We start from the raw sequence: 13,372 nt of genomic DNA on the forward strand, positions 1-13,372 counted from the left end.
ACGTAGAGAGATGTTGTTTACGTAGAGAGATGTGTGTGTGAATGTTTACGTAGAGAGATGTGTGTGTGAATGTTTACGTAGAGAGATGTTGTTTACGTAGAGAGATGTGAATGTTTACGTAGAGAGATGTGTGTGTGAATGTTTACGTAGAGAGATGTGTGTGAATGTTTACGTAGAGAGATGTGCGTGTGAATGTTTATGTAGAGAGATGTGTGTGAATCTTTATGTAGGGAGATGTGTGTGAATGTTATGTAGAGAGATGTGTGTGAATCTTTATGTAGGGAGGTGTGTGAATGTTATGTAGAGAGATGTGTGTGAATGTTATGTAGAGAGATGTGTGTGCGAATGTTTATGTAGAGAGATGTGTGTGAATGTTTATGTAGAGAGATGTATGTGAATGTTTATGTAGAGAGATGTGTGTGAATGTTTATGTCGGGAGATGTATATGAATGTTTATGTAGGGAGATGTGTGTGAATGTTTATGTAGGGAGATGTGTGTGAATGTTATGTAGAGAGATGTGTGTGAATGTTTATGTAGAGAGATGTATGTGAATGTTTATGTAGGGAGATGTGTGTGAATGTTTATGTAGAGAGATGTATGTGAATGTTTATGTAGGGAGATGTGTGTGAATGTTTATGTAGGGAGATGTGTGTGAATGTTATGTAGAGAGATGTGTGTGAATGTTATGTAGAGATGTGTGTGAATGTTATGTAGAGAGATGTATGTGAATGTTTATGTAGAGAGATGTGTGTGAATGTTTATGTTGGGAGATGTATGTGAATGTTTATGTAGGGAGATGTGTGTGAATGTTATGTAGAGAGATGTGTGTGAATGTTTATGTAGGGAGATGTGTGTGAATGTTATGTAGGAGATGTATGTGAATGTTTATGTAGAGAGATGTGTGTGAATGTTTATGTTGGGAGATGTATGTGAATGTTTATGTAGGAGATGTGTGTGAATGTTATGTAGAGAGATGTGTGAATGTTTATGTAGGGAGATGTATGTGAATGTTATGTAGGGAGATGTGTGTGAATGTTTATGTCGGGAGATGTGTGTGCGAATGTTTACGTAGAGAGATGTGTGTGAATGTTATGTAGAGAGATGTATGTGAATGTTTATGTAGGGAGATGTGTGTGAATGTTTATGTAGAGAGATGTGTGTGAATGTTATGTAGAGAGATGTTGTTTACGTAGAGAGATGTGAATGTTTACGTAGAGAGATGTGTGTGTGAATGTTTACGTAGAGAGATGTGTGTGAATGTTTATGTAGGGAGATGTATGTGAATGTTTATGTAGGGAGATGTGTGTGAATGTTTATGTAGAGAGATGTATGTGAATGTTTATGTAGGGAGATGTGTGTGAATGTTTATGTAGGGAGATGTGTGTGAATGTTATGTAGAGAGATGTGTGTGAATGTTTATGTAGAGAGATGTATGTGAATGTTTATGTAGGGAGATGTGTGTGAATGTTTATGTAGAGAGATGAATGTGAATGTTTATGTAGGGAGATGTGTGTGAATGTTTATGTAGGGAGATGTGTGTGAATGTTATGTAGAGAGATGTGTGTGAATGTTATGTAGAGAGATGTGTGTGCGAATGTTTATGTAGAGAGATGTATGTGAATGTTTATGTAGAGAGATGTGTGTGAATGTTTATGTCGGGAGATGTATGTGAATGTTTATGTAGGGAGATGTGTGTGAATGTTATGTAGAGAGATGTGTGTGAATGTTTATGTAGGGAGATGTATGTGAATGTTATGTAGGGAGATGTGTGTGAATGTTTATGTCGGGAGATGTGTGTGCGAATGTTTACGTAGAGAGATGTGTGTGAATGTTATGTAGAGAGATGTATGTGAATGTTTATGTAGGGAGATGTGTGTGAATGTTTATGTAGAGAGATGTGTGTGAATGTTATGTAGAGAGATGTTGTTTACGTAGAGAGATGTGAATGTTTACGTAGAGAGATGTGTGTGTGAATGTTTACGTAGAGAGATGTGTGTGAATGTTTACGTAGAGAGATGTGCGTGTGAATGTTTATGTAGAGAGATGTGTGTGAATCTTTATGTAGGCAGATGTGTGTGAATGTTATGTAGAGAGATGTTTATGTAGGGAGATGTATGTGAATATTTATGTAGGGAGATGTGTGTGAATGTTATGTAGAGAGATGTGTGTGAATGTTATGTAGAGAGATGTGTGTGCGAATGTTTATGTCGGGAGATGTGTGTGTGTGAATGTTTACGTAGAGAGATGTGTGTGTGAATGTTTACGTAGAGAGATGTGTGTGAATGTTACGTAGAGAGATGTTGTTTACGTAGAGAGATGTTGTTTACGTAGAGAGATGTGCGTGTGAATGTTTACGTAGAGAGATGTGTGTGAATGTTATGTAGAGAGATTTATGTGAATGTTATGTAGAGAGATGTTGTTTACGTAGAGAGATGTGAATGTTTACGTAGAGAGATGTGTGTGAATGTTATGTAGAGAGATGTGTGTGAATGTTACGTAGAGAGATGTATGTGAATGTTTATGTAGAGAGATGTGTGTGAATGTTACGTAGAGAGATGTGTGTGAATGTTATGTAGAGAGATGTATGTGAATGTTTATGTAGGGAGATGTGTGTGAATGTTATGTAGAGAGATGTGTGTGAATGTTTATGTAGAGAGATGTGTGTGAATGTTTATGTAGAGAGATGTGTGTGAATGTTTACGTAGAGAGATGTGTGTGTGAATGTTTACGTAGAGATGTGTGTGTGAATGTTTACGTAGAGATGTGTGTGTGAATGTTTTCGTAGAGAGATGTGTGTGTGAATGTTTACGTAGAGAGATGTGCGTGTGAATGTTTACGTAGAGAGATGTTGTTTACGTAGAGAGATGTGCGTGTGAATGTTTACTTAGAGAGATGTGTGTGTGAATGTTTACGTAGAGAGATGTTGTTTACGTAGAGAGATGTTGTTTACGTAGAGAGATGTGTGTGTGAATGTTTACGTAGAGAGATGTTGTTTACGTAGAGAGATGTTGTTTACGTAGAGAGATGTGTGTGTGAATGTTTACGTAGAGAGATGTTGTTTACGTAGAGAGATGTGTGTGTGAATGTTTACGTAGAGAGATGTTGTTTACGTAGAGAGATGTGAATGTTTACGTAGAGAGATGTGTGTGTGAATGTTTACGTAGAGAGATGTGTGTGAATGTTTACGTAGAGAGATGTGCGTGTGAATGTTTACATAGAGAGATGTGAATGTTTACGTAGAGAGATGTTGTTTACGTAGAGAGATGTGTGTGTGTGTGAATGTTTACGTAGAGAGATGTTGTTTACGTAGAGAGATGTGTGTGTGAATGTTTACGTAGAGAGATGTTGTTTACGTAGAGAGATGTGTGTGTGAATGTTTACATAGAGAGATGTGAATGTTTACGTAGAGAGATGTGAATGTTTACGTAGAGAGATGTGTGTGAATGTTTACGAAGAGAGATGTGCGTGTGAATGTTTACGTAGAGAGATGTGAATGTTTACGTAGAGAGATGTGTGTGAATGTTTACGTAGAGAGATGTGTGTGTGTGAATGTTTACGTAGAGAGATGTTGTTTACGTAGAGAGATGTTGTTTACGTAGAGAGATGTGTGTGTGAATGTTTACGTAGAGAGATGTGCGTGTGAATGTTTACGGAGAGAGATGTGAATGTTTACGTAGAGAGATGTTGTTTACGTAGAGAGATGTGTGTGTGTGTGAATGTTTACGTAGAGAGATGTTGTTTACGTAGAGAGATGTGTGTGTGAATGTTTACGTAGAGAGATGTTGTTTACGTAGAGAGATGTGAATGTTTACGTAGAGAGATGTGAATGTTTACGTAGAGAGATGTGTGTGAATGTTTACGTAGAGAGATGTGTGTGTGTGAATGTTTACGTAGAGAGATGTTGTTTACGTAGAGAGATGTTGTTTACGCAGAGAGATGTGTGTGTGAATGTTTACGTAGAGAGATGTGTGTGTGAATGTTGACGTAGAGAGATGTGAATGTTTACGTAGAGAGATGTGTGTGTGAATGTTTACGTAGAGAGATGTGTGTGTGAATGTTTACGTAGAGAGATGTGTGTGTGAATGTTTACGTAGAGAGATGTGTGTGTGTGAATGTTTACGTAGAGAGATGTGTGTGTGAATGTTTACGTAGAGAGATGTGTGTGTGAATGTTTACGTAGAGAGATGTGTGTGTGAATGTTTACGTAGAGAGATGTGCGTGTGAATGTTTACGTAGAGAGATGTGCGTGTGAATGTTTACGTAGAGAGATGTGTGTGTGAATGTTTACGCGGAGAGATGTGTGTGTGTGAATGTTTACGTAGAGATGTGTGTGTGAATGTTTACGTAGAGAGATGTGTGTGTGTGTGAATGTTTACGTAGAGAGATGTGTGTGTGTGAATGTTTACGTAGAGAGATGTGTGTGTGTGAATGTTTACGTAGAGAGATGTGCATGTGAATGTTTACGTAGAGAGATGTGTGTGTGTGAATGTTTACGTAGAGAGATGTGCATGTGAATGTTTACGTAGAGAGATGTGTGTGTGAATGTTTACGTAGAGAGATGTGCGTGTGAATGTTTACGTAGAGAGATGTGTGTGTGAATGTTTACGTAGAGAGATGTGTGTGAATGTTTACGTAGAGAGATGTGTGTGTGAATGTTGACGTAGAGAGATGTGAATGTTGACGTAGAGAGATGTGTGTGTGAATGTTGACGTAGAGAGATGTGAATGTTGACGTAGAGAGATGTGAATGTTGACGTAGAGAGATGTGTGTGTGAATGTTGACGTAGAGAGATGTGAATGTTGACGTAGAGAGATGTGTGTGTGAATGTTGACGTAGAGAGATGTGAATGTTGACGTAGAGAGATGTGCGTGTGAATGTTTATGTAGAGAGATGTGAATGTTTACGTAGAGAGATGTGTGTGAATGTTTATGTAGAGAGATGTGAATGTTGACGTAGAGAGATGTGCGTGTGAATGTTTACGTAGAGAGATGTGAATGTTGACGTAGAGAGATGTGAATGTTGACGTAGAGAGATGTGAATGTTGACGTAGAGAGATGTGAATGTTGACGTAGAGAGATGTGCGTGTGAATGTTTATGTAGAGAGATGTGAATGTTTACGTAGAGAGATGTGTGTGAATGTTTACGTAGAGAGATGTGTGTGTGAATGTTTACGTAGAGAGATGTGAATGTTTATGTAGGGAGATGTGTGTGAATGTTTACGTAGAGAGATGTGTGTGTGTGAATGTTTACGTAGAGAGATGTGTGTGTGAATGTTTACGTAGAGAGATGTGCGTGTGAATGTTTACGTAGAGAGATGTGAATGTTTACGTAGAGAGATGTGTGTGTGAATGTTGACGTAGAGAGATGTGCGTGTGAATGTTTACTTAGAGAGATGTGTGTGTGAATGTTTACGTAGAGAGATGTGTGTGTGAATGTTTACGCAGAGAGATGTGTGTGTGAATGTTTACGTAGAGAGATGTGTGTGTGAATGTTTACGTAGAGAGATGTGTGTGTGAATGCTTACGTAGAGAGATGTGCGTGTGAATGTTTGCGTAGAGAGATGTGTGTGTGTGAATGTTTACGTAGAGAGATGTGTGTGTGAATGTTTACGCAGAGAGATGTGTGTGTGAATGTTTACGTAGAGAGATGTGTGTGTGAATGTTTACGTAGAGAGATGTGTGTGTGAATGTTTACGTAGAGAGATGTGCGTGTGAATGTTTACGTAGAGAGATGTGTGTGTGAATGTTTACGTAGAGAGATGTGTGTGTGAATGTTTACGTAGGGCCTACGACAGAGGTTTCACAAAAAAATGTTTCGCATGCTGAGCATACCCCGCAGGCACCTAGCATATTAACACACAGAGATGCTATCAGTCACTTAGTTAGTACGCAGACCAGGGGAGCCTGGCTTACAGTAGAGAGTTTTGGTGGTGTGCAGATTTATCTTCCTGTTTTCCATGGTTGTGTATGAGATTTACCGTGCAGCCCAGGGGACGTATATATTCATTTAAACAATATAGTATTTATATTGTCCAGGGTAATGTATCTGACAGAAGACATTTCTTCTTCTGGTTTCAATGGAAACTGCCAAACCACAGTGCGCTATGATGGATCTCTCTATTTGTCCGGTGTTAGTTCTGCATGGACGTGATGTGAATGTTGGATATTACTGCTTTGTCGGAACTAGAAGCACAAGCATTTCGCTACACTCGCATTAAACATCTGCTAACTATGTGACAAATACAATTTGATTGGATTTGAATGGGGAAAACACCTCGGCAACACATACACAAGCTACTGAGATGAAATTATACCGAGGAAGAAGGTCGAGCTTCTTGAATCTATACCCCTCCATAGAACGTCTCAGTAAAGGAGAAGAGCTGTTCAATGTCACCTGTTTAAAGTACTTTGTCAGACTGTGTGCAGCATGAAACATAGTTTTACTTATGAATGAGTGTGTTGATAGGTGATGTGTTTCAGGTTCAGAGTTGCTCAGACTTGTAAATACTCCACATAAACACAGACTCTGGTTGTTTGTTAGGCGCATTCTGTTTCCTGTGTCCAGACGTTGATGATTGGCTAATGGCTGAAATATTGAACATAAATCAAAGGGTTGCAGAGAGGAATGTAAATGATTCTGACAGGGGTTTTCTGACCAGCTTATTACTGCTTAGTCTGCATCCAGAGACCGAAAGAGCTCGGATTCAAGTAACTTGTAAGATTCCTGGAATCGGGAGGGTATAAGCAGGACATAACGAATCCCCAAACAGGGATTTCTGGAAAACTTGGGAATTTTGATCAACTTGGTGTAATTTTGCAATCCTGAAGAGAGCATCACCATCACCATCATCATCATTGTTAAATGCTTAACTCCCACCATCTCTCTCTCTCCCCTCCCTCCATCTCTCTCTCTCCTCCCTCCATCTCTCTCTCTCCTCCCACCATCTCTCTCTCTCTCTCTCCTCCCTCCATCTCTCTCTCTCCTCCCACCATCTCTCTCTCTCCTCCCTCCATCTCTCTCTCTCCTCCCACCATCTCTCTCTCTCTCTCCTCCCACCATCTCTCTCTCTCCTCCCACCATCTCTCTCTCTCTCCCTCCCTCCTCTCCTCCCTCCATCTCTCTCTCTCCTCCCACCATCTCTCTCTCTCCCCCCCCTCCATCTCTCTCTCTCCCCCTCCCACCATCTCTCTCTCTCTCCTCCCTCCATCTCTCTCTCTCTCCTCCCTCCATCTCTCTCTCTCCTCCCACCATCTCTCTCTCTCCCCTCCCTCCATCTCTCTCTCTCTCCTCCCACCATCTCTCTCTCTCCCCTCCCACCATCTCTCTCTCCTCCCTCCAGTTCTCGCGGGTGTTGAAGAACAGGGCGTGGCCCACCTTCAAGCAGGCCAAAACCAAGGTGTCCCCGCTTCACAGCAGCGACTTCTGCCCCACCAACTGCCATGTGAACGTGATGGAGGTGTCCTACCCCAAAACCACCACCTCTCTGGGCAGCGCCTTCGGAGTGCAGCTGGACAACAGGAAGAGTTCCACCCTGGAGAGAGGAGGTCGTAACGCCGAACAAGGTGAGAGCATGGCACTAAGCACTGACCTCCGACCCTAACCCTGGAGGGGGGGGGGGCAGATAGCCTAGCGGGGTTAGAGAAGAGGCCAACAACTGAATTTGTTGTAATTTTGCTAGGATGCCAATGTCCATTGTAGTGCTGCGTTTAATTCTGACCGTCTCCCAGGTAAGCTGAACCCCATGGTGTACGTACAACACACCATCACCAGTATGGCAGCTCCGTCAGGTCACAGTCTGGGTCGTACGGAGGGTCACGGCCTCCGCTTCCTGCTCCGGGAGGATGACCTGCTGGTCTTGGACTCCTACCAGAAACTACTAGGCAAGCTGACCACGCTGGTGAAAGAGATGGAGGGCCACGCCTCACAGATACACGAGTGAGTCTGGCAACACACACGTGCACACACACACGTACACAGATATGTGCAGACACACACACGCGCGTGTGCACGCCTGCCTTGCACGTACGTGTGAATGGTGCGCTCACACACAGCCTTACTCAGAAGTATTTTGTTTGGTAGAATGTGTTTATGTGTCTGAGACTATTGGTTTGATTTCCATTTTAATATGCACTGCTTGGACGGTGAAACCGGCTGGGGAGAAAATAGATTTTGGTATAAGCAGAGGAAATGGTGTGATTTGTAAAGACCGGCGACTGCTTCCGCTGATGCCGTGTCCCCTACTATAAACACACACACACACACACACACACACACACACACACACACACACACACACACACACACACACACACACACACACACACACACACACACACACACACACACACACACACACACACACACACACACACACACTAGTATAAACTGGTCCTCCGGATACATGTGAGCCTCATAAAGTGAGCAGCAGTTTTAGAAGGCCATTGTGTGTGATATAGTGGTCTCTAGTGAGTGAGAGGAGACGTGGTCGTTCTCACGTTGTTACTCCACTGTGAGCGGTGTGTGTGTTTCCTTGCTGGCCATGCTGGTTCCAGTGCTGTTGATGGTGTCATTGTTTGGAGGTTCAGAGTCACAGGGAGGAAATGTGAAACACTGACATCTGACAGGAACAACACACACACACACACACACACACACACACACACACACACACACACACACACACACACACACACACACACACACACACACACACACACACACACACACACACACGCACATATGCACATATGCTTATCAGCACGGATGTTAATGGCATGCTTCTGTCAATGCTAATTAGTGTATGCACACATTGTGACGCACTGAGACATTCCTTAAAGGTAGACAAGGAATACTAATTTGCTGTGACCTCTATGGTTCTGGGTGTGCCAGTGGATTACAGAGACTATTGATCGGTCCTCTGATCTCTGATAGGGCCTCTCAGGAGCAGCAGAGCAAAATGAGCTCCCGGGCCCTCTGAAACCAGGCAGAGAGGGAGGGTCCATTTTGAAGGGACCTGATTTAAAAGTTTTCTCTTGCGCTCTCTTTCGTTCTAACCCTCTTCTCTCTGTCCCTCATCCATTCTCTCTGTCCCTCGTCCATTCTCTCTGTCCCTCGTCCATTCTCTCTGTGTGGTGTGTGGTGTGTGGCTGACCTTTTCTCTCTGTCTCTGTGTGGTGTTTACAATGGTGTTTGTTCTTCAGATCACAAATCAGATCACAAACCTTGCTGCTGTGATTGCACACTGTGGTATTTCGGCCAATAGATATGTGAGTTTATCGAAATTGGATTTGTGTGACTGACCTTATCTCTGTGTCTCTGTGTGGTGTGTGACTGACCGTGTCTCTGTGTGGTGTGTAACTGACCTTGTCTCTCTGTCTCTGTCTGGTGTGTGACTGACCTTATCTCTGTGTTTCTGTGTGGTGTGTGACTGACCTTGTCTCTCTGTCTCTGTGTGGTGTGTGACTGACCTTATCTCTGTGTTTCTGTGTGGTGTGTAACTGACCTTGTCTCTCTGTCTCTGTGTGGTGTGTGACTGACCTTGTCTCTTTGTCTCTGTGTGGTGTGTGACTGACCTTGTCTCTCTGTCTCTGTGTGGTGTGTGACTGACCTTGTCTCTGTGTCTCTGTGTGGTGTGTGACTGACCTTGTCTCTCTGTCTCTGTGTGGTGTGTGACTGACCTTGTCTCTGTGTCTCTGTGTGGTGTGTGACTGAACTCTGTCTCTGTGTGGTGTGTGACTGACCTTGTCTCTTTGTCTCTGTGTGGTGTGTAACTGACCTTGTCTCTGTGTGGTGTGTAACTGACCTTGTCTCTCTGTCTCTGTGTGGTGTGTGACTGACCTTGTCTCTGTGTGGTGTGTGACTGACCTTGTCTCTCTGTCTCTGTGTGGTGTGTGACTGAACTTGTCTCTGTGTCTCTGTGTGGTGTGTGACTGACCTTGTCTCTGTGTGGTGGGTAACTGACCTGGTCTCTCTGTCTCTGTGTGGTGTGTTGCTGTCCTTGTCTCTCTGTCTCTGTGTGGTGTGTGACTGACCTTGTCTGTGTCTCTGTGTGGTGTGTGACTGACCTTGTCTCTCTGTCTCTGTGTGGTGTGTGACTGACCTTGTCTGTGTCTCTGTGTGGTGTGTGACTGACCTTGTCTGTGTCTCTGTGTGGTGTGTGACTGACCTTGTCTGTGTCTCTGTGTGGTGTGTGACTGACCTTGTCTCTGTGTGGTGTGTAACTGACCTTGTCTCTCTGTCTCTGTGTGGTGTGTGACTGACCTTGTCTCTGTGTCTCTGTGTGGTGTGTCTCTGTGTGGTGTGTGACTGACCTTGTCTCTGTGTCTCTGTCTGGTGTGTGACTGACCTTATCTCTGTGTTTCTGTGTGGTGTGTGACTGACCTTGTCTCTTTGTCTCTGTGTGGTGTGTGACTGACCTTGTCTCTGTGTCTCTGTGTGGTGTGTGACTGACCTTGTCTCTCTGTCTCTGTGTGGTGTGTGACTGTGTCTCTGTGTGGTGTGTAACTGACCTTGTCTCTCTGTCTCTGTGTGGTGTGTGACTGACCTTGTCTCTGTGTCTCTGTGTGGTGTGTAACTGACCTTGTCTCTGTGTCTCTGTGTGGTGTGTGACTGACCTTGTCTCTTTGTCTCTGTGTGGTGTGTGACTGACCTTGTCTCTGTGTCTCTGTGTGGTGTGTGACTGAACTTGTCTCTGTGTGGTGTGTGACTGACCTTGTCTCTTTGTCTCTGTGTGGTGTGTAACTGACCTTGTCTCTGTGTGGTGTGTAACTGACCTTGTCTCTCTGTCTCTGTGTGGTGTGTGACTGACCTTGTCTCTGTGTGGTGTGTGACTGACCTTGTCTCTCTGTCTCTGTGTGGTGTGTGACTGACCTTGTCTGTGTCTCTGTGTGGTGTGTGACTGACCTTGTCTCTGTGTGGTGTGTAACTGACCTTGTCTCTCTGTCTCTGTGTGGTGTGTGACTGACCTTGTCTCTCTGTCTCTGTGTGGTGTGTGACTGACCTTGTCTGTGTCTCTGTGTGGTGTGTGACTGACCTTGTCTCTCTGTCTCTGTGTGGTGTGTGACTGACCTTGTCTGTGTCTCTGTGTGGTGTGTGACTGACCTTGTCTGTGTCTCTGTGTGGTGTGTGACTGACCTTGTCTGTGTCTCTGTGTGGTGTGTGACTGACCTTGTCTCTGTGTGGTGTGTAACTGACCTTGTCTCTCTGTCTCTGTGTGGTGTGTGACTGACCTTGTCTCTGTGTCTCTGTGTGGTGTGTCTCTGTGTGGTGTGTGACTGACCTTGTCTCTGTGTCTCTGTGTGGTGTGTGACTGACCTTGTCTCTCTGTCTCTGTGTGGTGTGTGACTGACCTTGTCTCTGTGTCTCTGTGTGGTGTGTGACTGACCTTGTCTCTTTGTCTCTGTGTGGTGTGTGACTGAACTTGTCTCTGTGTGGTGTGTGACTGACCTTGTCTCTCTGTCTCTGTGTGGTGTGTGACTGAACTTGTCTCTGTGTGGTGTGTGACTGACCTTGTCTCTCTGTCTCTGTGTGGTGTGTGACTGAACTTGTCTCTCTGTCTCTGTGTGGTGTGTGACTGACCTTGTCTCTGTGTGGTGTGTAACTGACCTTGTCTCTCTGTCTCTGTGTGGTGTGTGACTGACCTTGTCTCTGTGTGGTTGTGACTGACCTTGTCTCTGTGTGGTGTGTAACTGACCTTGTCTCTGTGTCTCTGTGTGGTGTGTGGCTGACCTTGTCTCTCTGTCTCTGTGTGGTGTGTAACTGACCTTGTCTCTTTGTCTCTGTGTGGTGTGTGACTGACCTTGTCTCTGTGTGGTGTAACTGACCTGTGTCTCTGTCTCTGTGTGGTTGTCTCTGTGTGGTGTGTGTGACCTTGTCTCTGTGTGGTGTGTAACTGACCTTGTCTCTCTGTCTCTGTGTGGTGTGTCTCTGTGTGGTGTGTAACTGACCTTGTCTCTCTGTCTCTGTGTGGTGTGTGACTGACCTTGTCTCTCTGTCTCTGTGTGGTGTGTGACTGACCTTGTCTCTGTGTGGTGTGTAACTGACCTTGTCTCTCTGTCTCTGTGTGGTGTGTGACTGACCTTGTCTCTTTGTCTCTGTGTGGTGTGTGACTGTCCTTGTCTCTTTGTCTCTGTGTGGTGTGTGACTGACCTTGTCTCTTTGTCTCTGTGTGGTGTGTGACTGACCTTGTCTCTGTGTCTCTGTGTGGTGTGTGACTGACCTTGTCTCTGTGTGGTGTGTAACTGACCTTGTCTCTCTGTCTCTGTGTGGTGTGTAACTGACCTTGTCTCTGTGTGGTGTGTAACTGACCTTGTCCTCTGTCTCTGTGTGGTGTGTCTCTGTGTGGTGTGTCTCTGTGTGGTGTGTAACTGACCTTGTCTCTGTGTGGTGTGTGACTGACCTTGTCTCTGTGTCTCTGTGTGGTGTGTAACTGACCTTGTCTCTGTGTGGTGTGTAACTGACCTTGTCTCTTTGTCTCTGTGTGGTGTGTGACTGACCTTGTCTCTCTGTCTCTGTGTGGTGTGTGACTGACCTTGTCTCTGTGTGGTGTGTAACTGACCTTGTCTCTCTGTGTGGTGTGTGACTGACCTTGTCTCTTTGTCTCTGTGTGGTGTGTGACTGACCTTGTCTCTGTGTCTCTGTGTGGTGTGTGACTGACCTTGTCTCTGTGTGGTGTGTAACTGACCTTGTCTCTGTGTCTCTGTGTGGTGTGTAACTGACCTTGTCTCTGTGTGGTGTGTGACTGACCTTGTCTCTGTGTGGTGTGTAACTGACCTTGTCTCTGTGTGGTGTGTAACTGACCTTGTCTCTGTGTGGTGTGTAACTGACCTTGTCTCTGTGTGGTGTGTAACTGACCTTGTCTCTGTGTGGTGTGTAACTGACCTTGTCTCTGTGTGGTGTGTAACTGACCTTGTCTCTGTGTGGTGTGTAACTGACCTTGTCTCTGTGTGGTGTGTAACTGACCTTGTCTCTGTGTCTCTGTGTGGTGTGTAACTGACCTTGTCTCTGTGTGGTGTGTAACTGACCTTGTCTCTGTGTGGTGTGTAACTGACCTTGTCTCTTTGTCTCTGTGTGGTGTGTGGCTGACCTTGTCTCTCTGTCTCTGTGTGGTGTGTGACTGTGTGGAGTGTGACTGTGTGGAGTGTGACTGTGTGGTGTGTGACTGTGTAGTGTGTGACTGTGTGGTGTGTGACTGTGTGGTGTGTGACTGACCTTGTCTCTCTGTCTCTGTGTGGTGTGTGACTGTGTGGTGTGTGACTGTGTGGTGTGTGACTGTGTGGTGTGTGACTGACCTTGTCACTCTGTCTCTGTGTGGTGTGTGACTGACCGTGTCACTCTGTCTCTGTGTGGTGTGTGACTGTGTGGTGTGTGACT

At 44.7% G+C, this 13,372-nt stretch overlaps 1 protein-coding gene and 1 long non-coding RNA gene across 6 annotated transcripts in view; one reads left to right on the forward strand and one right to left on the reverse strand.

Moving 5' to 3' along the window:
• The window catches only part of prex2 (phosphatidylinositol-3,4,5-trisphosphate-dependent Rac exchange factor 2), a 245,216-nt gene that overhangs the window by 128,337 nt on the left and 103,507 nt on the right, over window positions 1-13,372 (forward strand). For all 4 annotated transcript variants that reach the window (XM_052504948.1, XM_052504947.1, XM_052504945.1 and 1 more), the window contains exons 24-25: window positions 7,341-7,563; window positions 7,729-7,936. In XM_052504948.1, coding sequence (XP_052360908.1) covers window positions 7,341-7,563; window positions 7,729-7,936 — 431 coding nt within the window. The remainder of the gene's footprint in view (window positions 1-7,340; window positions 7,564-7,728; window positions 7,937-13,372) is intronic.
• Window positions 9,254-11,559, reverse strand: LOC127921081 (uncharacterized). Of its 2 annotated transcripts, none has more exons than XR_008108214.1 (3): window positions 11,069-11,559; window positions 10,931-11,033; window positions 9,254-9,433 (listed from the first exon to the last, which is right to left on the reverse strand). It is a non-coding gene; the product is annotated as an uncharacterized LOC127921081 (long non-coding RNA). The 2 variants fall into 2 exon arrangements; XR_008108223.1 differs by having other exon boundaries at window positions 9,254-9,468.

This window comes from Oncorhynchus keta, chromosome 4 (genome assembly GCF_023373465.1).
Source record: "Oncorhynchus keta strain PuntledgeMale-10-30-2019 chromosome 4, Oket_V2, whole genome shotgun sequence".
Classification (NCBI taxonomy): domain Eukaryota; kingdom Metazoa; phylum Chordata; class Actinopteri; order Salmoniformes; family Salmonidae; genus Oncorhynchus; species Oncorhynchus keta.